Raw genomic sequence first — 24,922 nt, 5'->3', positions numbered from 1 at the left:
TAATACATTTCTAGTCTAGCGAGCAATTGGACGTCATGTTCGTTTCGCGCTCGGCGGGCTGATCTCAACCCAGGTCCAGTCCAGTGCGACACGAATCCATCCAAGTACTTTGTACCAGGACCAGTCCAGGACTACAACCACTCTGCAAGCTACCATTCCCGTCTGTTGCTTTGCATCACTACCATCATGGCGTCTCTCAATACCTCTACCAACGGGCCATCCATTAAATCCTCCTACCAAGGCGTCATCAATTCCGCAGCTCCTTCAGGCCCGCAGGCAAGCTCTCCAACCTATGGCCTTTGGGCGGTCTTCTCCGTTTCTGCCCCTCTCGTAAACGCCTTCCAGCAAGACAGTGGTGGAAAGGAGAGCATTCTAAAGGTTCAGAGTACAGGAGGTAAGCATATTCTGTTGGTAAATCCTAGGCTTCCGCCTTTGCTGACACTGGGATAGAGGGGGAGCTTATTGACTTGATCGAGGACTTCTCCGAAGGGCGGGTTCAGTTCGCATTCGTGAAAGTCAAGGACCCAAACACTACACTACCAAAATATGTCTTAATAGGATGGGTTAGTCAATGGCAGATGTTGCGGTGCTGAGTCGAGGCTGACATGATTAGTGTGGAGAAGGAGTACCTGAGAGGACGAAAGGATATTTCACAAGCCATCTTGCTGCAGTTTCCAAGATCCTACATGTTTGTCCATATACTAACCTGAACCTTTGACATTCATACTCACTAATGCTAGGGTTACCATGTCCAAATTACAGCCCGATCCGATCGCGACCTCACCCCAGAAAGCATTGTCCAAAAAGTGTCAGATGCTTCCGGGGCAAAGTACTCTGCTGGCAGCGCCGCCCCTCCTCCATCCTCTGGTCCTCCACCACCGATGGCTTCCAAGCCTGTCTTCAATCCCACAAGGTCTGGCGCAGGATCTGGTTTCAACCCATTGGCTGGCTCGAGGTCAAGACCTGGCCAGAATGACTCCAACGTTGATAGTGATGGATGGGGTGCAGATGCGCCTCCTGTGACAAGATCCCAGCTCGAGAAGGTTCAGCCAGCATACAAGCCAACAAAAGTTAACATGGCGGAATTGACAAAGCAGAATCCTGATGCTTCCCGAAGCAGTAGCGGACGAGCTGATGATTCGGGAGATGTGGTCAAAGGAGGGTACCAACCAATTGGGAAAGTCGATATTGCTGCTATTCGTGCTCAAGCACAGAAGACTGGAGACGATCGACCTACGATAGTGAAAGGCGCATACGAGCCAGTTGGAAAAGTTGACATCGCTGCTATCAAAGCACGCGCACAGAAGCCTTCAGATGACGGATCACGACAGCTATCACCCGCTTATACCGGAGCATCAGCTACGAGCAATACAAGTGACGAGCCCAAGTCTCTGGCTGACAGATCCGCCGCATTTTCGCAGTCCGAAAGACTCACCACTATGCCCAAGCCCAAAGTTGCCAACAGGTTTGGATCGAGTGCATCTAATTTTACGGGAACGAAAGCTCCTACGCCTGGGGTATTCGGTCTGCAGTCAGCACCTGCTAATGCTGCTCCCGCTCCAGTCGGTGCGGCGAGCAGAACTTTCGCCGATGAAGGTGGAAAGACCCCAGCACAGATTTGGGCCGAGAAGAAGGCGAGACAGAGAGGTCTCAGTGGTGCAGGCGATGCTCCTCCACCAAGTGTAACTTCTCCTATTGCAAGCCAGACAAGTGGAGGTGGGGAATGGAAGAGCGGATACTCCGGCAAGAGCTGGGCTCCAGTAGCTACCAACCCAACTGGACGTTCTGGCACTGGTAGCATTGGTCAACAAAGAACTGGCGAAGATGAACACGAGCAAGAAGCTCCCGCATCGCCAGCTGGTGGTATCAGTGCGATTCGAGACCGATTCAAGGGCGGCGCTCCGATGGGAGCACCAGTCATGCCGAGATCAACAAAAGGAGATCGTGACCAGTCCCCACCACCACCTCCCGTCAACAACTCGACTCGACCAACAGGCGGCGTTCCCATGCCCGGCTTACCCAACAGATCACGACCTGATGAGGATGAAGAAGAAGATCAAAGCGGTCCAAACATCCCACCACCACCCCGCGTCCAACGCAGCCCTACCCCACCAACACCCGAACGCGATTCCTCTCCAGTCCGCATCGCCATGCCAGTCGCCCGCTCCAAGGAACCCGAACTCGAAGCCCCCGCCGAACGCAACCCTCCTTCAACCATTCCCGCCAGCTTAGAGCGCGGCGTGAAAACCGACATCCAAGACGGTAAAGAGCCCGCCGGTCACGACACCGCCCGCACAGCAGGCGTCGCCGTCGCAGCAGCCACCTTCGGAGCAGCAGCCGCCGTAGCAGTCAACCAAGACTCCGCCTCGAGCGGCAAGCGAGCCCTCATCCAATACGACTACGAGAAAGCCGAGGACAACGAGCTGGAGCTCGTCGAAGGCGAGTACGTCACCAACATTGAGATGGTGGATGACGACTGGTGGATGGGCACGAACGGCAAGGGCGAGAGTGGTCTCTTCCCAAGCAACTACGTCGAACTAGTCGAAGACGACGGAGAGGAGGAATCTCAAGCTCCTCCCCCACCAGCACCAGCGCCAGTGGCAGAACCCGAGCCAGCAGCTGCTTCTTCGGGATCTGCTGGTCCAACGGCTACTGCTATCTACGACTACGAAGCTGCAGAGGACAATGAATTGAGCTTCGATGAAGGAGCTACCATTACTGGACTTGTAAGTCTTCCCTCTCTCTCTCTCTCTCTCTGATTCCAAAAACAATCATAATCACAAGCTTTGAAAACAAAGCAATCAACTAACACAACCCTTCAGGAATTCCCAGACGAAGATTGGTGGTTCGGCCATTTCCGCGGAAAGTCAGGTCTCTTCCCTGCCAACTATGTACAATTGGACGAGTAGATGTGGCGGGATCAGATGCCCACCATTCTTTGCGAAGAAATCGTTCGGAGGAATAGTCGGTCGCATGATCGATGGATGAAGATATGTCATGTAAAAATTCTTGAAGTCACGTCTATTTACTTACTTACATACCTTCTTCTCCCACTTCTTGGCGAGGAACTTTGTAGGTAGAGAGGGAGGGAGAGCAAGCAAGCGGAGCGAGAAAAATTAAAAAGCGAAATTCATAGTATGAGGAAATGAATGATATCTGATGTCATGAAAACTCAAAAGTATTTACCTGCTGATCTGTGAAACGTTCAGCTTTGATCTAGCCAATGACCTCTTATATTCTGCTGGTGACTAAGTAGATATACCCCATGCTCAAGACCGAAGATGTTATGAATGAAAACTGAGCCCATCAATAACTTAATGGGCCAGTGCATTCCACTATGAACGAAGCCTCCACACTAACCCACTTGTGTTAAGCGAATCAACACAAAAAAGCCACCTCCTCCCTTTCCAACCACTATCTCTTCATCCTAAACCAAAAATCGAGCCTCTTATACCGACTTACTGCGATAATTCATATCAGTTTTTCGATTTCTGCTTTCATTCTGGTTGCCTGCTGCGATTTTCGGAGCAAGCAGTTTAGCTGATACCTGCCCCATTGGCCCGGCATAACAGTCATCATCCCCAGCTAAGGTCTATCATAGAATTTCCTCCACAGCTCTTCTTCATAGTATGTGCATCTAGGAGTCGCACCGGTATTTGAAAGCATCAAGTTCGCATCATTCACGACCATCCTTGGTGTGTCTGAACTTGAACCTTGGATACTTTGTGTGTCAGTGGGTGCCTATTATCATCGTTTGTAGACCGCAGAACTCCGTATCCACCTTCTGGGGTTAAGTTCATGGTGACATCCAGCCAGACGAGGGGAGAATCAGGATCTGCAAGGTTCAATTGTTGGACCTTGGTTTCTCACGGCATCCTCAGAACGATTACCAGCTTTTCCAAATTCCACATTGTAATCCTGAGCGTAGTCTCTGCACTCTCGTTATCCTTCCTCCGAGAACTCAAAGGTCCCGTCTCGTGACGGAGTCCCTAATCATAGTAAAAGTACTCCACCATTTCGGTATCTGCTTGAGAGGTGGTGGAAGAAGGCGGTACATTAGGTCCAGATAGTTCAGGCGAAGGCGCTTCGGGTGTAGAATCGGCACCGACTTGCTCAGAGGTGGCTGGCGACCAAAAGGCCAGGTCCGTGAAAAGCAGGAAAGTAGGGCATCTTGGTCCATGTGCTTTTGGCGCCAGTCAAGCTTCTCACTTGATTTAACCAATTTGGCATACCTATTCAGTCCCCAATAAATGCAGATTCAGCATCCGAGCCATCAGAGAACGAAAAGCAACGCAACGTAGCGGGATTCGTATTGATACACGATCGTAGAAAATGTTTGTTTGTGAAGACAAGGTTCATGATTGGTAGTTTTATGAGTAGAAAGTTGATCTCTAGGGCGTTGAACAGGAAAGAGCCATGAGATTGTTGGCGCTTTGAATGGAAATGCTTGTTTATGGAAGGAGCGGCCTGGCGCTGGGAAGTGAAAAACAGTTACCTTTGGATCACCTTTAAACCCCTGCTGGCCTTGCTCTGTCCTAGTGATATCTTAAAAGAGCGAGTGATGGCTGCGAGACTGTGGAAATGAAAACCTTCGAGAGATCATTGAATATGCCTGACATGGAGAAAATGTGACATTTTGACCAACGACTTTCGTCATTATGGAGTCTTTCACGTAGGTGATATTGATATAAGCAGTCATTTCTCGGATGTGTTGCCAGGTATAGAAGTCTTCCGCGTTTTCATTACAAGAAACATGGCGATGAAGCAACTTTCGGTTGTCAAATGACAAACACCACCATTGATGCCAAGATCCTTGAATAGTCTTGGTATGTCGTAAGGGAAGTCTGTGCCGTATCGCCGAGAACTTTTTCCATTCCCCGCAATGGATACCTAACTTTGCGACTGCATGGAGATGAGACGAACAATTGCCTTTACCATTATTTTAAGTCGCAAGTTGAATACTAGGAAAAGGTTGAATTATGGACTGGATGCTATTCCACCAAGATGTTGAGAAGCGCAAAGGTGTGCAAAACAGATATCAAATCAGCGTAATCGCAATTGTAAGGCCGTGAACAAAGGACAACCTAGAGCACCATACTTTCCCCATTCCCTGCCTTTTCATATACCGCTGTTCTCCTGTTACAAAGACCCATCGCATTTCAATTGTATATATGTACGAGCTCGCAGCCCCGTCGGAGTGGTATTGTTGATTTCGTATTTAGCAGCATCCTTCGCAGCACTCTATTTTGTTATTAGCAATTGACCTTTCTGGAGGAATTGACTTCACGGTAGACGTACCAGCACAATCAGCGCAGGCTTCACAGCCTTCTTCGCAGACACAGCAGCAGCACAAGGTGGCCAGACAGACACCGAGACATCCTGAAGCGGCGCCGTTCTTCTGCTTTGCCGGCCGTGCTTCTTGGTACTGCATTTGCTACAAAGCCAATCAGTTCTTGACCGCGACAAATTGTTCGAACAGAGTAGCGTACTGGTTGCTGAGAGTATTGTTGGCCATAACCTTGTTGTGGATGTGGATACGCCTGATAAAGTCAGCCGGAAGTGAACGAGACTGATGTACTTGGGCTGTTACGATGAGAACATACAGGTTGTGGGGGCTGCGGTCCCCATTGCTGCTGTGGTGCGTATGGCTGCTGTGGTCCCCATTGCTGAGGTGGCCCTTGGTTGGGTCCTTGGTTGGGCCATTGGTTGGACCCTTGGTTCTGACCTTGGTTGTAATATCCTTCGTTCGACATGTTGAAGGATCTGGAGGCAGCAGTCAGCACTCGATCCCGAGAGGAGGAAATGGGACTCAATTCCAACTATTGACGTACTTGAAACTTGTTAGTGGGGACGCCGAGGTCAACTTCTAATGGGAAAAGTTGTGGAGGGTAGGACGCGAAGTGGAAGCGTGGAAATTTTGTTGATGGAGAGTAGGTATGGTACGGAGCAGTCTGGAGATAGAAGGCGGAGAGGAGAAGTGCAGAATGGAAGGTTGAGTGAGGATCCGCGACGCACGCCAAGCCTACCCTTATATACTCGTAGGCGGGAAAATGGAAGGGAGCATGGACGCCCGGCAGCCAACCATTGGAAACTTCGTTGCAGCGCCACAGAGGGGCAGGGCATGTTGGAGCTAAGGCAGGACTGGACCTAGTGGGCATCTCTCGTTGGCTTTCCTCGGCATTTCATTTCGTACTTACCTATGAAGTATTCGTATTTTAACACATCCTCCTTCTCCCAGGTTTCAGCAGACAGACAAGACTGCAACTGCAACTGCTCCCCAATGGCCACATGCCAACTGAATACAGTCCAATACCTTACCAACGCCTCCTTTGCAATCGGAACACAAGTAAGTCGCAAAGCCTTCTAGACGCAGCTCAAACACTCACCCTGCCGCCTCAGCCACAGTCGCGTCGTTGGTTTCATCCCGGGAATTCGAGCAAAAAGCTTGTCTTTCCCGGGCCCTACCGTCAACGGTCTTGGCTTGTTGTTGAATCAGAGCAATGGGATGCTTTTCACCCGCTCTTCAAGCCATGGCGGGTAGAACGATCTGAGATCAGAGCAGCTCGCAACTGTGTTCAACCCGTCCAATCAGGATTACCATTCATTCTAAGGACGTGATGTGAACATCACAGTGTCGAGCAATTGGTAGTTGACGCTCCATCGACTTAAATTTACAAGAAGCCATACAATCTTTCTTGTGGTGGAAGTCTGGATTCGCGAGAGGCCCCTTTCCAATCAAAAACCATGTTTACTTTCCAGACTGTCATCGTCCAAGGTGTAGACTATCTACTTACCTAGGTAGGTATCAATCTGCTATTGGCTCTCCTACAAAGTCTCCCGCCCCGACCTCTTCCATGAAATAAGCCTATACTCTTCATTGATCTCCCATCTTGCTTACCTCATCCATTTACCCCCTTCAAGCCCTTTACCTTGGATTCTCTAGAGGTGAAGAGAGCTTTTGCAACGGCGCTCACGTGCTTTGTGCATGACGCGATTTTGTTAGCGCGGTTGAGGATCTGATAAGCAGTGTCCCCTCAAAAAAGAACATTTACCTCCACATCTCCGACAACAACCCATTAACTCCACCTTCAGTAAAACAACTATCCAACTACCGCCCAAGCTCGATCACTATCTGTATCTGCTCCTTAACAGACCGGTATTCCTCTCCAAACCCGGATCCAAGACGCCGATACTCCACCGCTCAATTACTACCCCGCCACGCCATCAACAAACCGATAAGTAATCGGAAGAAGACAGCATAAAAGCCTGGCCTTCCTTTCGAATCCACGCATCTCTCGATTTCAATTATTCGAAGCCTACGCCATCTGAGGAAGTATCAACGTCACAAGATTAGCCTGGCATGTCAACCCTCTTAGAGCTGAAGACGGAGGAGGAGTGGAACCAACATGCGGCTTCTGTCCCATCATCCACTCTTCAGGTCATCTATTTCAAAGCCGAATGGGCTGCACCAGTAAGTCAACCTTGTGCAGATTGCCAAGTTGCTGTCTCGTTGTGCAAAGCCCCAAACAGTGCACGAGCACATGCTAACTGATTTCAGTGCAAGCAAATGACAACAGTACTTCAAACCCTTGCCTATTCCTACCCTATTACTGAGCCTCTATCTACATCATGGGTTGCCTTGGATGCGGAGGATGTCCCCGATGTCAGCGATTCCTTCGACGTTACCGCCGTACCATTCCTTGTCCTACAACGAAATGGCCAGGTTCTGGAGACTGTTAGTGGAAGTGATGCCATGAAAGTTCGTGCTGCTATTGAGAAGCATGCAAACTCTCCAACCACCGGTACTGCCGTCAATGGCACAACAGTCAGCCCAGCAAATAGTGGAGCCGCAGCAAAGAACCTCAGCAATTATGCGCCAACCCCACAAGATCCTGCCACCGCCCCGGAACTATCGACTGCTGGGGTCAAGGAGGACAAGGAATCACTGCATAAAAGACTTTCTTCACTCGTCAAGGCTGCTCCAGTAATGCTGTTTATGAAGGGCACACCAAGTGCTCCTCAGTGTGGCTTCTCGAGACAATTGGTTGCTCTTCTGCGAGAGAACTCGGTCAAGTACGGATTCTTCAACATTCTGGCAGATGATGAGGTTCGGCAAGGATTAAAGGAATTTGCGGACTGGCCGACATTTCCTCAATTATGGGTTGATGGTGATTTGGTTGGCGGCTTGGATATTGTAAGTGCCTTTCAATTAGTACCTCCTGCTTCTCTTGCTAACTCAAGTCCGCAGGTCAAGGAAGAAATGGGCAACGATCCTGAATTCCTCAAGGCATACAGTGTGTCAAAGGCTGCTCCCGCAGCTTCCCCCCAACAAACAGCTACCGCAACTGCCGAGAGCACCACATAATACCCTCTGTGCGAATAATACAAAAAAAAATCTCGAAAGTATTGGGAGTCAATAGCAATTCACGAGCCTTGTTGTTTCCAAGTCTCGACTGAATAGTCCACGCAGATTCTGGTGAAGATCCGTACATGTGGCTACTAGACTCTGGTAATTCTTCTTCTCGATCGAAAATCTAACACACTGTAGACATCAAATGCACTGCCCGATGTGCTAAGCGCTGTGTTCAAAATTGCACTGTTAACCGCTGCCCCTGCATGTTTCGCGACGTTTCCGCCCCGTGCCATGTGGGATTTTCGCTTCCGCATCAATTTCATTCGATACCAACCGGCTGGGCGCGCTGGCGCAGTTCCTGCCAAAAAGCCTCCTGACACTGCCTGGTAGATTCCCAGCATGATTAAACGCTGTCCTCCAGGCTGCACAAACAGGGTGGATGTTACAAATATAGCGATGCCCGCAGCCTCTTTTCACCTTTGTATTGTTCTTTTTGGTTCTCATTCATTTCTGGTTGATCATGGGCATTTCTGTTCTGAGTCCAGCAAGCGAGAATGGCATTAATAGCATCGGGTTGAGTTTGAATCTCGAGTGAGCTTTTCCTTACTTCCTTTCTTGATTCAAGCTGTATCATATCAGTATTCTCACGTCTTTGATGCATTTCCCAGTATAGTAGCAATTCATGGTCTCAATGGAGACAAATTCCGGACATGGACGGAACCTACAGCAGAGAAACTATGGCTTCGTGATTTCCTACCTGATGAGCTGCCAAGGGCTAGAGTTATGACTTTTGGATATAATGCTGCGGCTGCGTTTGAGAATTCTAAGGCAGGAATTAGAGAACATGCAAGGCAGTTGCTTATTTCACTGATGGAGAAGAGGGAGTGTGATTCTGTAAGTTTGAGAGCTATAAGCTAGCTTGTCTTCTCCGAAGAACTAAACACTCAAGTGACTGCTCTCTACACTGCAAGTGTTGATGAGGTTGAGGATCTGTACCTGCTACCAATGTCCATGGTTACTACGACTTGGGCAGATCACGTTTCTCAGCCTGGGTCGGAAACAATTTGCTAATATTCCAAGGCGATTAAACGACCATTGATATTGCTGGGACACAGCCTCGGTGGATTAGTTCTCAAACAGGTAAGAGCTTCATACTGTCTACAATATCGTATTCTCATCAATCAACCGTCACCTACAGGCTCTCGTTATTGCCCAACACGAACCACTTTATCGCTCAATCTATTCGAGTGTCCGTGGCATAATATTCTTCGGGACCCCCCACCAAGGAAGCAGTATCGCAAACTATGCCACCATACTCGCCCGCGTTCCTTCAATACTAGCCAATAAACCACGGCCACAGCTCTTGGAAGCTCTGCGAAAAGAGAGCGGAGAACTTAAATCCTTGACCGAGAAGTTCAAGAGGCTTTTAGATACAAACTCTTTCAATGTAGTGAGCTTCTACGAGACCAGGACCCTGGATGGTTGGAAGGCGTTGGTGAGTCCACTGAACGGCATTTTTGTTCAAGAGGTGCTGACAGAGAGTAAAAGGTCGTTGAAAAGACATCCGCACTATTGACGCCTCCGAACGAGACTCCGACCTACGAAGAGCAAATTCCTGTTGATGCAACACATCGAGAAATCTGCCGCTTCTCGTCTCGAGAAGACGAGACCTATGTCGCAGCTGTCAGAAGCATCAAGAGATTGTATCTGACAGGTTCTGGTGCCGATATTAAATCCGAGTTTTACCTAGTGCCGAATTCGGTAAATCCGCAATTCACCGGACGGACAGAGATCTGCGAGAGATTGAGCGAATTGGTTGTCACAAGAGAATACGCGGACTTGCAGCAACGCTTTGTATTGCATGGTATGGGAGGGTCTGGGAAAACGCAAATATGTCTGAAGTTTGCAGAAGATCATCGTAAAAGGTACAAACGACTTATCTCCAATTGAACAGGATATTTGTTTAACTGAAGAGCAGATTCTGGGGTGTATTCTGGATAGATGCAAGCACCAATGAAACCGCCCAAGCCAGCTTTCTGATTATTGCTCGGAAGTGCAAACAAATAGAGTCCATCGAGGCAGTCAAATCTTGGATCGCAGCACATTCGAACTGGCTGCTTATCATTGACAACGCAGACGACCCTTCCTTGGACTTAAGGTATTACTTTCCCTCTGGTAATACTGGGACGATCATCATTACCACCCGAAACCCAGAGCTCCGTAGCGTTGCTTCCGCTGGATCGTACATTGTGGATGAGATGGAGCACAAAGATGCCGTATTACTGCTGCTCAAAAACGTCTCTTCATCCCAGCCAGAGATTCAGACCACTAAAACAAGGCAGTCGGCGGGCGAGATCGTCAAGATCCTTGGACACTTAGCTCTAGCTATTAAGCAGGCTGGCGCTGTAATCAGACAACAGATCTGTACCCTCGACGACTTCTGTGAGGTCTATTCCCAGCGCAAGAAAGATCTATTGGAACTAGGTCGGTCGAGACCAGGTATGCAAGAGTACCAGTACTCCGTGTTTACAACCTGGGAGATTTCCCTTCAAAAGATCAAAGAGATGCCACAAACGCACCCAGCTCTTGCGTTGGAGTTGCTACGCCTCTTCTCCTTCATGCACTTCGATGGCATCGAGCCTAGTACTTTCCAGCAGGCCATAGATAGTTGTGAGGTCCTCGACAAGGGTATATTTACTTCCAGTCTATTGGTCCAGTTCATGCCATCGGGATGGGACCAGATCCTCTGGGGCCGAGCGATCAGCGTCCTTATAGCATTCTCGCTAATATCCGTCAACGAATCTGGTTCTATATCTCTACATCCTCTTGTTCACGATTGGTCACGAGAACGCTTATCAGAGGATGAAAGGAAGGCAGCGTGGGAGACTGCTGCCATGACCCTAGCTGCGTCGATTACCCGAACAGAGCTTACTTTTGTTGAGTATCAGCAGAGAAGGAAAGCACTTCCTCATATCGATGCTTTGCTACTTCATGATAATGGGTATTTGTTTGCCCCCGGTGATATGGTTTGCGTCATGCCACGTTCAATTGCCGTGGAGAAATTCATGATGGCATATGACGAGAGCTCGAGTGAAAAGGTAAGACGTACAAGTACCACTCCTCCCAGACATTGACGACTTTCCCACCATACCTGCATAAAATCATATCTGACGAATATATACTGACCTAATCTCCCAAACCCAGACCCTCGCACTAGCCCTGAAGAACCTCACTCTCATCGAACCAATCCTCTACCCCGACGACCAACACAGAATAAATCTCAACCTCCACATCGCATCCCATCTCCACATGGTCGGCCGAAACAACGAATCCATCGCTATACTCGAATCCCTCCTCGAAATAGCCACAACAAACAAAGACACAAATCTCTTCATCGTTGTTTCCAGCCGACTAGCAGGAAACTACATATTTCAAGAACGATACACTGACGCAAAATCCGCAGCGGAGCTTGCTATAGACATATATACCAAGTACTTAGACATGACTTCCACAACAGAAAGATACGACATCCCAGTCTTTCCCATCAAATTCGCCATTCCTCACAGCCCCAACAGCCCCGCAAACGCCAACGCCAGCGACGAAGACGATGATTGCACCCTCCTCTCCCTCTACGAAATACTCGGCATCGCAGACACCAATCTCGGCCAACACACCGCCAGCCTCCTCAGCGCCGAACGGGTTTTCCAAGGGCGTCTCAAAATCTACGGCGAGAAACACACGCGTACTCAATGCGCGATGATAAATCTGGCTACTGCGTTGGAGGGCTGTGGGTTATTTAAGAGGGCGTGGGATTTGTTTGAGAAAGTGGTGGGGTTGCTGAGGGAGAATTTGGGAGATGAGCATAGGATTACGAGGTGGGTGGTGAGGCTTGTGGCGTCGTTTTGGGACAGGTGCTGGGATAGCAGTCGTAGTGGCGGTGGTGGCGCTGGTTCTGTCGGTGGCAAAGAGAGGAGAAGGGTCAGGGCAATCTTGAATGGGAAATGGGGGACGGGGGTGAGGAGAAAGGCGTTTGGGTACGGTGTTTTTGTTCTTGAGGACATGTGTAAGGAGTTTGGGACTGAGGACAGGAAAACGTTGTTGTATATGAGGGGGCTGAGTGGGGCACTTTTTTCAACTGGGGAGGTGGAGCACCAGGAGAGGGGAATTGAAGTGCAAGAGAGGCTGGTGGAGATTTTGGCGAGGGCAGTGGAGATGGGGAAGTGGGATGACAAAAGGTGGGCGGGTATACAGAGGAGGGAATTACGGAGGATGAAGAAGGTGGCTGTTTTGAGGAGGGTGCTGGGGGTGTGGGTCCCGTGAAGAGGGCAGCGGGAAGTGAAGCTGGGCGAGATTTGATGAGATTGTTTGTTTACTCGCTTAGCTTGAAGTTCAAGATTCGATTTCCACATAATGAGTTTAGCGCACATAAAACTGATTTCGGCTGATTGTTTCCAATGCCTCGACTTTTCCAAAACGTTATTTTACATAGCTCACCACCTAAATATGTATGCCGCTCTATGTAGCATATGTTAAACCTGTTCACACCAAAGTATACTTAAACAGAGGCACGAAGGGAGGGCTATTAAGAGGGAAGGAATAGAGGCATACTCAAACGGAGGTATGTGCACACTCAAATAGAGGCATACTCAAAGGGAAGCCAGCCGAAAAGAAGCCAGCCGAAAAGAAGCCAATCGAAGGAAAGCCACTTGAATAGAGGCTACTTGAATAGAGACACACTCGTAGAGGCACACTTAGATCAAGTCATACTCAAAGGGAAGTTCACCTAAAAGAGCAGCCTGAACACAGTATCAATTGTGTGAATAGCTTCATTTCTACTCCTGTTATTATTCTACCTTATCACGTCGCATGCATCGCGTTATATACGCTATAAAGCAGCATACACATTCAACTGGTGAGCCATTTAAAATAATATTCCAGAAAAGTTGAGGTATTAGAAACAAGTGGCCACTGATTCTATATAGTCTGCACTAGCTGCCTTATTTCAAGTTCTATGTCTGAATTTCCCCTCTTTCTCATCTCTGGATCAAAACTACCATCCCCGGCATCGAAGAGGCTTGTCTTTAATGAGCTAGTCTCATGGGACAATAGCCCAGACGACGAGCTAAATTCCATACCATTTTATTTGGTACTCCTTCCGGATCCTCATCCCAACTATTCAGCGAAGTCGAGCTGGTGAGGGACCGAACTCCAATACTCAGGAAGTTAAATCGGGATTTTATCACCACGCGCACCACCCCGCTCCGATATCCCAATGCCTGTAATGTTCTCTGTTAAAACAGCTTATCATTTCTGCGATGGCCATTCCTCTATATTTGCACTTCTGTGGCTCTTTCATTCCACCATTGGATCGCCGCCGTTCTCGATCTCATGTGCCACGCCTATGTTGTGATCACGAGTATCGCTTTGACATCCTAGAGAGTACTGGTCAGTAATAAAATCAACATGTTGATTAATTGCAAGCTTACCAGGACAATTGTGGACAACTATGAAGTAAAGAGTTAGCATATTATTCAATATTTTAGAGAACCATTCAATGGAAACTTTTTCAGAGGCATATAAGAAAATGAATATGGACTAAGACATTCTTACCTTCATGAGCATGAACATCACAATCAACACAAAAGTGATTCTTGCACACCTCACACGCATACCTCCCACTCTCACTATTCCCCAAAACCTCCCCGTCAACAACCCCCTCCTCACCATTCGCCTTCCCCTTAGGAACAGCCGGGAAAGGCGTCAAGCAAGAAAAGCACGCTTTCGACTTCCCCGCCTGCGACCAAGGAACCTCCACCCAGTTTCTCAATGGGAAAAGATGATGATACGACCGCGCCAGATGCGTGGAAAGAATGAGCGTCAAACCACAAGCTGGACATTCTGCCGGCAAGGCACAAACTTTACTGTCACACCTCGAGCAGAGATATCCACCTCGAACTAGCTTGCTATGACAGGCGCAAAAACTCATCGTTTTCCCCGCCCCAGATGTCCGCGATGGGAAGCCCATCATAAGCAGACTCGACTGTGACTGCTTCTTTGTCCTCGTCACGGGAGGTGTAGTTAATCCCATAACCAGTTCCCGGAAATGCTGCTCATTGAGCGCGACGTTATAGTTCCCTTGGTCGCCTGCATTAGTGACTGAGCATAGCTCTGCACAGATCTTGACTTGGGCCGCTAGCCCTATGACAGATACTCGTATTCGATCTGTAACGAGTGATGCTATCGTATCGTGGATATCACCCGGATCACTAGACAGCAGCGCGCCGTATATGATGAGTACCTCACGGGTTCCGTGGGACGGAGAGTGGTATAACCCTGCGCGCGCCATTTCGAGGGCATTTTGTAAACTTGGGTTTCCTTGTGGTTGCTGCTCTCGGAATCTTTTTAGATTTTCAATATGTTCTGCGGGGTTTCCGCTCATGTCGCTGACTCGGATTGCAATTCCATCGCGCATGCCTAGTATTCCAAGTTGAGATATGGGGTTCTGCTCGAAGTACTCGGTGACGAACTCGGATGCGAAACGTAGGGTGAGGAGATATCTTGTAGGTCGCAAGTCTTTTTCTACCATTGCAAAAGAGAAATCGAGAATGAGTATCAGATGTCGTATTATACCTCTTTGTAAAGGCGTGGTGTCTCGCAACAGCCTGGATAATACATCAGTATCAAGACATTGCCTTGCGCAAAGAACCTCACCTTTTCCTCTTCCCAGCATCTCTCAGCCCTTCCACTGCAGAATTGATACTCCCATCCGCGCCCTCAACAACAGTATCCCAACTCCTCTGGATATCCTCCCATGCAGCTCTCCTCCGGTTGCTGGTGTTGGTCTCGCCTCGATTGTTTCCTGCATTTCCTCTCACAGGGCCGGTGGAACGTGTGCCGTGCGCAGAGACATTGTGAGGCCTCTCGTCGTCAGAGGGAGCGTCTGCGATATAGTCGTCATCCGAGTCCGACATACTTTCTGTGCTTCGTTCCGAGACGGTGGTTCTGGTTTTGGATGAAGAATGGATTGTTCAAGGCGAGGCTGAGATTGATTAGGTAAGGGTGTTGATAGCCTTTTTGGAGCCTTGCAACCAGAAAGATTGCCAAGAGTATTGTGCTGAACCCAATCTAGAGATATTTGACTCGGTTCATGGATTATTGGCTCGAGTATCAGATCTATCACAATTAAATTGTCACAATTGCCGAGTCCTGGCCGCTACCCTACGAAGATGTGCAGCCTTGTCATCTCAAGCAAACACGCCACAAACAAAAGAAGCAATTCTTATTTATGATATGTCTTTATTTTATTTCTTGCTTGCTTGCCATTAAGCGCTCCATTGGGTATACTGTAACATGCGAAATCATATACAAAGCGAACCGTCACAACCGCCAGGCACCTGAATGTAACATCCAAGATGCAACCCCCATTCCCCAGAGGCCTACTTCCCCATTCTCCTCTCCTCATATTATCCCCCTCCCGGGATTACTTCAATTCGTAGCTTGATACTCCGCGTTTGATTCATAAACGTCCAGTAACATGCATTGTGTATTGACTCAAAACAATATCGTCATTAGAGACGTGCCGCTCCTTAAAAAGATGCCCCAAACTCCGAGTTTCCATGCCGTGATCTTTTCTTCTTCTTTTTATGTTTTGGCTGCCATCACGAGTATGTGTTATTGACAGGCATTGGCCAGTCGTCTTCAGTGATGCTGGACCAGAAGACCCATATCGTAACAACAGAGAGAAGCGTGAAAAGGGTCTCAAACATCGATCCGTCGATTTTGCCATCGGTCCCGTTGCATATATGGATGCTGACCACGTAGTTGAAGATTTGGCCAATGGCGAACAGGAGAGCTGCCGCAAACAAGTATATCATGGGTTTCCTCTCGCCCAGAACTCGAATGACCAATACCGTCTCCAGAACGAAGAAGATGAATAGGAAGACCAAGGGTGCCAGCTGATACAGAACATAAAGGGCAATATGCCTGTTGTTGCCGCTAAGACTTCGGTCAAAGTGGCCTGTCCATGAGAAACCCGTGTCAAGGGTGATGTAGCCCGTTCCGATGAAGAGCGCAGCAGCAGAACCGACCATAAGTCCGACTGAGAGAGCTGTGCCGTCGTCGAGTATTTGGTAACCAACAGCAGCGTTGAGCATGAGGATCCAAAGCGTTGCAATGATCATGCCGAGGTGAATACCAGTAAACCCTATCCGAACAGATTCCTTCAGGCCAGGGATCTTTCCAACTGTGAATATTTCACATATTTCGATGATGATATATCCGAGGAGGAAGAGTTGCATTTCCCTGGTTAGAGAGTTAGTCAATGCGATGAGCAAAGGTATTTTAGTCCTACCTTCGTCCGACGGCTGCTTGTTTCCGTTCTGATCGCCATAGCAGAAATGCTGATACCACAATCGCAACTCCACAGAGCAAGATGACGCCTGCACATTGTTAGTCCCATGTTGACGATTGTCTCCCCAATTGACCAACCTAGATTTCCCAGATGTCGTCCCTTACTGAGGGATATGCCTGTAAGAACACACCCTCCTTCAAATCCCGACTGGTCGTGGTACGTGAACCCAGGAAATATCTATCGATACGATTAGCAATGGTACTCGTGTATCGTGAGGAATGTGGATTCGTACGTTGCAGATGGGCAGTGTTGAGTCGCGACAGAAGTCCTGCGGATCAATCGTAGTCAGCTAGAGCTCTCTCCATATTTGTCGAGTCATTAAAGAGTCGCATCGGATAGATGACAGCTTACATGGAAGTTTCCAAACTGTGTTGACCCCATTGCGACAAGGTTTTCTCGATTTCGTGGGGAAGGTTGAGGCGTTTTATATGTGCTTCAGTCAGTGGCTGCACGGGTTGGCTGATCTGCAGTGTAGATCAATTGTCTGTGGTCGAATCCTCGCTGTCGCAAACTCGAATTGATGCAAGTAATTGATCGCAGCACGATCCGATGGCGACAGCAGCAGACGGCGATGATTCTATCCCTTGGGAAGAGTCGAGGGTCGAATGTTGTTGTCCTGGCCTCAGTGTTTTTCTTCTCCTTCCCTGCTTCTGACTTCTGACAGCCCAGCCTCCTTCTCGCGTTTGGGGCTGCTTTAGCTCGCGAGCGATGGCCCTTTCCCTTTTCCAGCTTCCGTATCCAGGGACGCTTCTGTAACCCACTTAAATCCGGCCCCTCGCGCTACCTGAACTGAACTGAACTGAACTGAACAGAACAACTTCCGAGTCTCGAATTAACTGATCGCTGGTTGTTGATTATTAGGTATTATTTGACGGTTGGTGACAGAGGAGGTGAGGCGTGGTTGCGACGGATGACGGGAGGTGCGCAAGAAGGATCGAATTAAGGTAGTGAGGGAGAAAAAACTGCAGGACCATAAGGTTAAGGTACGATGGGGAAGGTGGTGAAAGTGATTGTAATTAGAGTGAAAGGTGATTTCATGCCACGCTGGTCGAGGGCCTCGCTTCGCTGTTATGGAGCCAGGGGGTTGTCCTGCTCCGAGATTATCTCCAGCACAACCAGCCACACGGGAGCCCGCGTTGGGTTCTGGGATAGGATACCTTACTGTTGCTCGTGCGATTTTGCAAGGCTCAGGTTTGATGAACCGCTCAATGCCGACGAGGCGAGGCCTTCAGGCCTTCTTATATCGTTGCTCGGGAGGTATAATTCTCGAACCTATCGAGGTCGGCCCAGGAAATGCCCTGTTGTCATCAATTTTGCTATTCTTGCACAGCCCTGGCGGCCTGCAGTTTCAAGTTATGCAACCGCCAATTTGCGTCTCCAGATTCGCCAGCAGCCTGCATACAGGCGATCTCCAAGACGAATCCCTCCTCTGGGCCGCTACAGTATGGACCGGGGCAGATCCAGGAAGAGCAGTGGCAAGGATAGCACGTACTCGTAGTCGTCTCTGACGGAAACGGAAAGGGACGCCAGAGAAGCAATTAATACAATACACGATGACGAGATTTGGTTATTCTTGCACACCTTTGGGCAGGAGGGTAACGTGAGGCTCTTTATTATCCTTTCGACCCAGAAGACGTAGATCAGGCATGATGCTCGATGACAGTTCCATTGGGAGATCTTAGAAAGATGTTCTGATCAGAAGAACAGAGAGCTTGCTGGTCCCGTTGATGTTTTGTTAGGATTGCCAGGGCACTTAGTGATATGGCTTCTAAGCACGCTCATAGGCTGGTTATTATCATGTTGCATCCAATCTCTGTTGTTCGTTTGGCCTGGACAAGGATACAAAGAGGCTGTGAGAAGGACGGATGCTGTTCTAGAACGAGCCGAATTACCCTCAATTCGTGGCTTTTGCTGAAAATAGTCGTGATCGTCTAAATTTCGCCTCTTGGACGACGACGACAGCTGAAATTGCTCGAATACGATATAGAAGTTGGAGATGCAGGAACTTGTAAGTGCTCTGGACATGATGTGGTAGAACGATTGTTTGTTCTAAAATGAAACAAATTACTTGCCCGGTTCGTGCCGTGATGATGTGTACTTTTTGACAGCTGGTCTGAGAAAGCGCATGCAATCCTCCGACCTAGGAATTGCGGAGGAGAGATGGAATATACCAATGGCACAGTTGATATATCAAATGTGGCTTTGGCTTTGATACATAATTTGCCCGGCGATTGTGATTCAATAGTTCTTCCCAGGACCACTTGAATATAAAATGACAACACTCAGACGAACTTAGGAAAAGAGATAAACAATGCCAGTAGAGAATCTTGACGATGAACTTCATCGAAGGAGCCAGTTGAGATAGGAAGTAAACACGTGAAAGAGTTGTCTGGCAGATACCTTAGGTAACCAATGAATGCGTTCGGCGTGTCTTACAAAGATGCTCTCACCCAAAGCTTGGATCAGATACACTTTTCGATCAGTCAAGAGTTAAATTACAAGATTCCCTGAAGACGATGACAAAGGGAGGACGTGGTATCAATGAACAAATCCTACGAAATCGGTATCGACAACTTCTCGCTAAAGTATTGACTTGTGAAAGTGCCTATCGATAGTGGATGTTATCGATTACGAAGTCGAGGAAGTGTGATGCTCCGCTGGGGGATCGTGAAGGTGGATGCCTACTGGTGGCTTGAGTTGCGAAAGGCCATCCAGCTGCCCCTGCTCACCAAAAGGGGGCCACGTCCGTCAGAGCGGATCAGTCACATGATCCAACCAGGGGTCATCTGGGTCCTCTCCACAGCACAGGCAGCTCAGCGTCATTCAGCGTCGTCTTGTGCCAACAATCGTGGATCTCCAGTTCCAGCTCAACCTTGATCGCTTCGCCCAATTCGTTCTCCACGGTATCTTTGTGCATCTGATACGTATCTGCTGGCCAATTCATCCGCTCCACGCGCGCCTACCATTCATGCATTTGTCCCACTTTTGACGTTGAAGATTTTCATGGCTACACTCCTTTAGCTACTTGACAAACTCCCGATAGGACCCTTGCCTTGCTTTGCTTTCCACAACTGAAGTGTCCAAAGTCGACTGCACGCTCTGCTTTCCCATCCCCAACGCGGAGGACTGCTGCAAAACAGTCCTAACCTTCACGATTCCTTCCCCACAGCCTCTCCGCCGTCCTGCCAATATACCGTTGAGGACCTTATCTACCCAAGGCTCGCGTTCCGACTCCCACTCTGCTGCTCTGCTGGGCAGGAATTCAGACGAAAAGCAGGGCCGCCGGTCTTCCCTCTCGAGATCGCCGTCGCCCAGCTCTGAATTTTCCTGGAGTGATACTGGTGATCTAGCGGAACAGTTGGCAGATGCTGAGGACCCATTGCAGATAAAGTTGCGTGCATCCCTTGACGAGCAGGTCTTTGGAGCTTCTTCAAAACGGGCTTCTCGGCATAAGAAGGTCCGATATCACGATCAGGACGAAGACTTCGAACCAAAAGAATATCATCCTGGACTCGTTAAGGAGGAGATCGAAATCCCCAGTCCGGCCCCCCGGTATATCACTAGGGCAGAACATATCCTCGCCGCCATCATGTCGGGAGGAGAAAGGCAGATGCATGGCCTGACGGGCAAGGCGTTAGTGTATGTAGGATCGATTTGATACCATATATACTTGCTGACAATGGTCTAGATACTTTACAAGTATATTTGTATCCCTAGGTGTATTTCTTTTTGGATATGATCAGGGTGTGATGTCGGGCATTATCACGTAAGTGCAATGCTTTGTTGACTGTCAAACGGTCTCAGTTAACACATACATAGCGGCCCTTTCTTCAAAGACTATTTTAACCAACCCACAAAGGCCGAGGTGGGTACTATGGTAGCTATCCTTGAAGTAGGAGCATTCTTTTCGTCCCTGTGTGTTGGCAGAATAGGAGACATAATTGGGCGAAGGAAGACAATTCTATACGGTTCTATGATATTTTTCGTTGGTGGTGCCCTGCAAACCTTTGCCAATGGAATGCCAATGATGCTGCTGGGTCGAATTATTGCTGGTGTTGGTGTTGGTATGCTCTCAACAATTGTGCCAGTCTATCAGTCCGAGATCTCACCTCCACACAACCGAGGCAAGCTTGCATGTATCGAATTCTCCGGAAACATTACTGGATACGCGACCTCCGTTTGGGTGGACTACTTCTGCAGTTACATCAACAGCAATTACTCGTGGAGAATCCCGTTGTTGATGCAATGCGTTATGGGTGCTCTGCTTGGCCTGGGAAGTCTGGTAATTGTCGAATCGCCAAGGTAGGACCGTAATCAGAAGTTACACCTCCCAGTACTAACTAGTCTAGATGGCTCCTGGACAATGACCATGATGAAGAGGGTATTGTTGTCATTGCCAACCTCTATGGAGGTGGAGATATACATAACGCCAAGGCGAGAGACGAGTACAGAGAAATTAAGATGGATGTCCTGCTTTCAAGACAGGAAGGAGAGAAGTCGTATTCTGATATGTTCCGTCGCTACCGGACTCGAGTCTTCATTGCAATGTCCGCCCAAGCCCTTGCGCAACTCAATGGTATCAACGTCATTTCGTACTACGCACCATTGGTTTTCGAATCAGCTGGATGGATTGGTCGCCAGGCAATTCTGATGACTGGAATCAACGCAATCACATATCTTATGTCATCAGTACCACCGTGGTACCTGGTGGATCGATGGGGTCGCCGCTTTATCCTCCTAAGCGGTGCGGTTGCTATGGCGCTATCATTATCTCTCATATCTTACTTCCTCTTCCTGGATATTTTGATGACGCCGACCCTCGTCGTTATCTTTGTCATGATATACAATGCCGCCTTTGGATTTAGTTGGGGACCGATTCCCTGGCTCTACCCACCAGAGATTTTACCCCTTAGCATCAGATCCAAGGGTACTAGTTTGTCGACTGCAACCAATTGGGCTTTCAATTGGCTTGTGGGAGAACTCACGCCAGTGTTGCAGGAATCCATTAAATGGCGTCTATACCTCGTGCACGCCTTCTTCTGTGTCACGAGTTTCGTTGTCGGTGAGTAATCCCTATTGTTTTCTTCCTTCCGAATTGCTCGCTAACCAATGCCCTAGTATATTTCATCTACCCAGAAACAGCCGGCATCCGACTAGAGGACATGGACGTCCTCTTCGGCGACGCCACGACCGCCATGCCAACCCCGCAAACACGAGCCGAAGCCGGATCCCTGATGGGAGCCAGCTCGCCCGTCCCATCAATGGATCTCAGAAGAGGTATCCAAGGTTCAGGTCCGCCTGGTCTTGGCCCGTCAAACGCGATCCCAGGTCTTGATATCGACCCTCCACACGTCAATATCAAGAACGGGAAACCGCAGTATGCAGACGACGATTCGACGAATGAGGGTGTGGGGGGTTGGATCTCACGGATGGTGAAGAGGAATGGGGAGGGCTCGAGTAGGAGTAGTGTTAAGAGTGGGAAGTATAAGCCTTTGAATGATGATGAAGAGGGTGAGGAGTGAGTTAGTGAGTGGTTGGCTTTGGTAAAAGATCGAATTGGACTGGGACGGATTGGATTACATGAATTATAGACAGCTGGGATAGAGATTCGGCATTGCAGGGCGTATTTGAGCTACTGCTTAGCTTACTGGTTGTGATGAGATAGCATGCAGGGAAGCATGTATTTTAGAAGGACTGAACAGACATTCTGGTTATTCAATGTACAATTCTGGGACCAGGTGTTTTCTTACTTGCTTTGATATGCGTGCCTTTCGCCTCTGTACTTGCTTCTTGTGTCTGGTAACCTGAAGATGGAGTAGGCTGCCTTCACACCTGACGAATCGAGATACTCTCGGACCAGAATACTACCACGGTCACCTGGATAGAGGCGAATTGGGTATCATGTTTCGTCTTATTTACGGTCTGTCATCTATGTGTCCAAGCCAGCACTCTTTTCACTAACCAGCCTATCCATCATCCACATCACTCCACGCATACCTCTGAATAACCTTCCTCTGTCCCACATACAGACTCTTCATGCCACTATCCGAGTCCTTCGCAAACCTCAAACACTTAACCAACCAATCCACATCATTCTTAACCTGAAACCTTTTCGCTAGAGGCGATTCTAGTTTATGCCCTCCATGAAGCGAGAACAGCTGAACAGGAGGTGTGAATTCATCAGCTTCTTGTGCTGCAGCCACTATTCCTGCTTCGAGGTCGATGTCGAAACCTGCTTGGTGACTAGCGGTGTTTTGGTAGTCTGGGTAGACTAGGATGGGGGAGGTGGGATGGAGGTTCAGTTTTGATTTTGTGTTTGCCTTTTGTTGTGGAGTGGGATTCAAGTCGCGGGTTTTGCGGAATCGGAGATCATATTGGCAGAGGGTGGAGTTGAGACCGCTGACTATGAGGCGATGTTGGTCGAGTTGTCGGATGTGTGTTATCGAACTTGGATGTGTGATGATGTCTGGATTGGGAGAGACCATTGGGACTCGTAGGTCTGTGATGCTGAGTATTCCTCTTCGGCCACCTGAGAGTAGGATGGAAGGATTATCGGATAGGAATTCAACAGAGAAGGTGTCGTCTGGTTGGTCTTTTGCCGGGGCTGGGGTGACGAAGGAGGTGTCGAGTGCTGCGTTCTTGACTGTAGCTAGGACGCCGGCGCTGGTACCGAATGCGAAGAGAAGGTTGGATTGTGGTGGTGCTGGCGTGGACGAGAAGATGCACACGTCCGAGCCTCGAGAGAGACCGGGACCAAGCACGACTATTCTCTGATTCCAATGAGGGTGATCTAGTCGCCATATCAACATGAGACGCTTCAGAAAACTGGGGAGAATGGAGAATGCTCGGTGAGTGCAAAGTAGGACGAACGATTGTGTAGATGCAAGTTATGACCAGGTGCTACACAATGAGCTCGAATCTATTGCCACAGCGACTCAAGCAAGTAGAGAAGAAATCACGAGTCTCATTATATTTTGGATATGTAAGAGCGTCTACCCAACTTACCATCTGAATCTTCAATGTTGGTGGAACTGAGCATTATTCCAAGATTGGCGGCGAGGATTAGCCACGTTGTAGCCAGTATTCCACTCGTCTCATGTGAGCAAATAGAAGAGATCTCCGTTGTGCTTGGACGCCCTGCGATTCTATCATTGCGAAACCATTGGTAGTCAACTCCAAAAGTGTTTTGAGATGACAGATCGTTTTGTTCAAGATCAAATCGACACATCTCAACGTAGCCGTTAATTGCTGTACTGTGTCAGTGAGCAAGCTTAGAGAGCCGCTTTATTTAGTCAATTAAGATCTGTGTCCACCAACTCGATATACAGCATTCCATTTTGCGTAAGAAAGCAACAAAGTATTGTTCACTTACCATGTCTCAATTCGAAGTTTGAAGAGCTGACTTCTGGGTTGTGGCCGACGCTGAACATGCCTGAACCGGCCTCCCGGTCAGTTGAAGCCAGGATCGTGCGATGCCCTTGTCGTACAAGGCCTCCAGCAAAGATCTGAGCAGGGTCGAAACCATCAAGACCAGTCTCCCTCCTCAAACTTCCACCTGCCAGTGGTTCTTTAAGGATTCTTGCTTGTCGAACCTGGCGTGCTTGACGCTCTTTCAATTTGACAGCTTCAGCCTCTTTCTGGTCACGCAGCTTCCGCCGTTTGACATCCTGGCTGGAGTAAGCAGAACTGGCCGGCGCTGCATGGTTTGCTTGGATGGTGAAGTATTTGTTGCTTTTCGTGTCTGAAAGTGTGTTAGAAGCCATCAGCTTACAGAAACGAAGACGGATGCTTACCAAAATACATTCCGGGGATTGCCCCGATGTAGCCTGGCATGTTTGAGTGCTGTGTAAGTGTCACCGTTGAATGTATGCACGTCCAACGCGTTGTTGAAGTCCAAAAATTGCGATGAACATTATCCTGCAATGAATACAAATCTCTGTGATGAATAAGAATCCAAAGTCGTGTTTTGATGAAGCGAGAAGAGACAAGGTCACAGGATGAAGTATATTTTCACGATACATTTTGCTACCGGCACGCGAAGCTAGAACGCGGGCAGAGTAACAGCTACCCCTCTATGGAGCCCTCGTCGGTCCCTCTCTCGCTTTAAACTCTCACTACCCCTCTTACTTAAAACCTTCTTAATAAATACAACTGTCACT

General features: G+C 48.6%; 8 protein-coding genes across 8 annotated transcripts; 4 read left to right on the top strand and 4 right to left on the bottom strand.

The window, feature by feature from the left end:
- The first annotated feature begins 85 nt into the window (after window positions 1-85).
- ONS95_010570 (uncharacterized protein) lies at window positions 86-3,221 on the top strand. The gene is made up of 5 exons (XM_058504179.1): window positions 86-394; window positions 451-563; window positions 614-688; window positions 741-2,726; window positions 2,823-3,221. The coding sequence occupies exons 1-5, from the start codon at window positions 187-189 to the stop codon at window positions 2,907-2,909; spliced, it is 2,469 nt and encodes an 822-aa protein (XP_058360892.1). The 5' UTR covers window positions 86-186; the 3' UTR covers window positions 2,910-3,221.
- Window positions 3,222-3,274: 53 nt separating this feature from the next.
- On the bottom strand, window positions 3,275-5,936 carry ONS95_010569 (uncharacterized protein). The gene is made up of 6 exons (XM_058504178.1): window positions 5,832-5,936; window positions 5,604-5,763; window positions 5,490-5,540; window positions 5,299-5,434; window positions 4,496-5,241; window positions 3,275-4,232 (listed from the first exon to the last, which is right to left on the bottom strand). Exons 2-5 carry the CDS (start codon window positions 5,751-5,753, stop codon window positions 5,219-5,221), a joined length of 360 nt encoding a protein of 119 aa, XP_058360891.1. The 5' UTR covers window positions 5,754-5,763; window positions 5,832-5,936; the 3' UTR covers window positions 3,275-4,232; window positions 4,496-5,218.
- A 1,424-nt stretch (window positions 5,937-7,360) lies between these two features.
- Window positions 7,361-8,365, top strand: GRX4 (monothiol glutaredoxin grx4; the record flags this gene model as incomplete). Its single annotated transcript, XM_058504177.1, has 3 exons — window positions 7,361-7,471; window positions 7,559-8,194; window positions 8,249-8,365. The coding sequence occupies 3 exons, from the start codon at window positions 7,361-7,363 to the stop codon at window positions 8,363-8,365; spliced, it is 864 nt and encodes a 287-aa protein (XP_058360890.1).
- Window positions 8,366-8,873: 508 nt separating this feature from the next.
- On the top strand, window positions 8,874-12,673 carry ONS95_010567 (uncharacterized protein; the record flags this gene model as incomplete). The annotated part of the gene is made up of 7 exons (XM_058504176.1): window positions 8,874-8,944; window positions 9,022-9,247; window positions 9,434-9,493; window positions 9,552-9,848; window positions 9,902-10,278; window positions 10,332-11,451; window positions 11,558-12,673. The coding sequence occupies 7 exons, from the start codon at window positions 8,874-8,876 to the stop codon at window positions 12,671-12,673; spliced, it is 3,267 nt and encodes a 1,088-aa protein (XP_058360889.1).
- Window positions 12,674-13,272: 599 nt separating this feature from the next.
- On the bottom strand, window positions 13,273-15,638 carry ONS95_010566 (uncharacterized protein). Its single transcript, XM_058504175.1, has 3 exons — window positions 13,964-15,638; window positions 13,840-13,857; window positions 13,273-13,785 (listed from the first exon to the last, which is right to left on the bottom strand). The coding sequence occupies exons 1-3, from the start codon at window positions 15,081-15,083 to the stop codon at window positions 13,706-13,708; spliced, it is 1,218 nt and encodes a 405-aa protein (XP_058360888.1). The 5' UTR covers window positions 15,084-15,638; the 3' UTR covers window positions 13,273-13,705.
- Window positions 15,639-16,011: 373 nt separating this feature from the next.
- Window positions 16,012-17,144, bottom strand: ONS95_010565 (uncharacterized protein; the record flags this gene model as incomplete). Its single annotated transcript, XM_058504174.1, has 5 exons — window positions 16,012-16,654; window positions 16,704-16,791; window positions 16,841-16,940; window positions 16,996-17,031; window positions 17,115-17,144. 5 exons carry the CDS (start codon window positions 17,142-17,144, stop codon window positions 16,012-16,014), a joined length of 897 nt encoding a protein of 298 aa, XP_058360887.1.
- Window positions 17,145-20,352: 3,208 nt separating this feature from the next.
- ONS95_010564 (uncharacterized protein) lies at window positions 20,353-22,285 on the top strand (the record flags this gene model as incomplete). The annotated part of the gene is made up of 5 exons (XM_058504173.1): window positions 20,353-20,402; window positions 20,452-20,529; window positions 20,583-21,065; window positions 21,113-21,825; window positions 21,882-22,285. The coding sequence occupies 5 exons, from the start codon at window positions 20,353-20,355 to the stop codon at window positions 22,283-22,285; spliced, it is 1,728 nt and encodes a 575-aa protein (XP_058360886.1).
- Window positions 22,286-22,304: 19 nt separating this feature from the next.
- On the bottom strand, window positions 22,305-24,706 carry ONS95_010563 (uncharacterized protein). Its single transcript, XM_058504172.1, has 5 exons — window positions 24,557-24,706; window positions 24,136-24,504; window positions 23,769-24,011; window positions 22,514-23,553; window positions 22,305-22,457 (listed from the first exon to the last, which is right to left on the bottom strand). The coding sequence occupies exons 1-4, from the start codon at window positions 24,594-24,596 to the stop codon at window positions 22,730-22,732; spliced, it is 1,476 nt and encodes a 491-aa protein (XP_058360885.1). The 5' UTR covers window positions 24,597-24,706; the 3' UTR covers window positions 22,305-22,457; window positions 22,514-22,729.
- Between the last annotated feature and the right edge of the window lie 216 nt (window positions 24,707-24,922).

Source organism: Cadophora gregata (assembly GCF_030347475.1).
Source record: "Cadophora gregata isolate MNR1 chromosome Unknown scaffold_4, whole genome shotgun sequence".
Lineage (NCBI taxonomy): Eukaryota > Fungi > Ascomycota > Leotiomycetes > Helotiales > Ploettnerulaceae > Cadophora > Cadophora gregata.
Note: the sequence above shows the minus strand (reverse complement) of the source record. Positions and strands in the feature narration are given on the sequence as shown.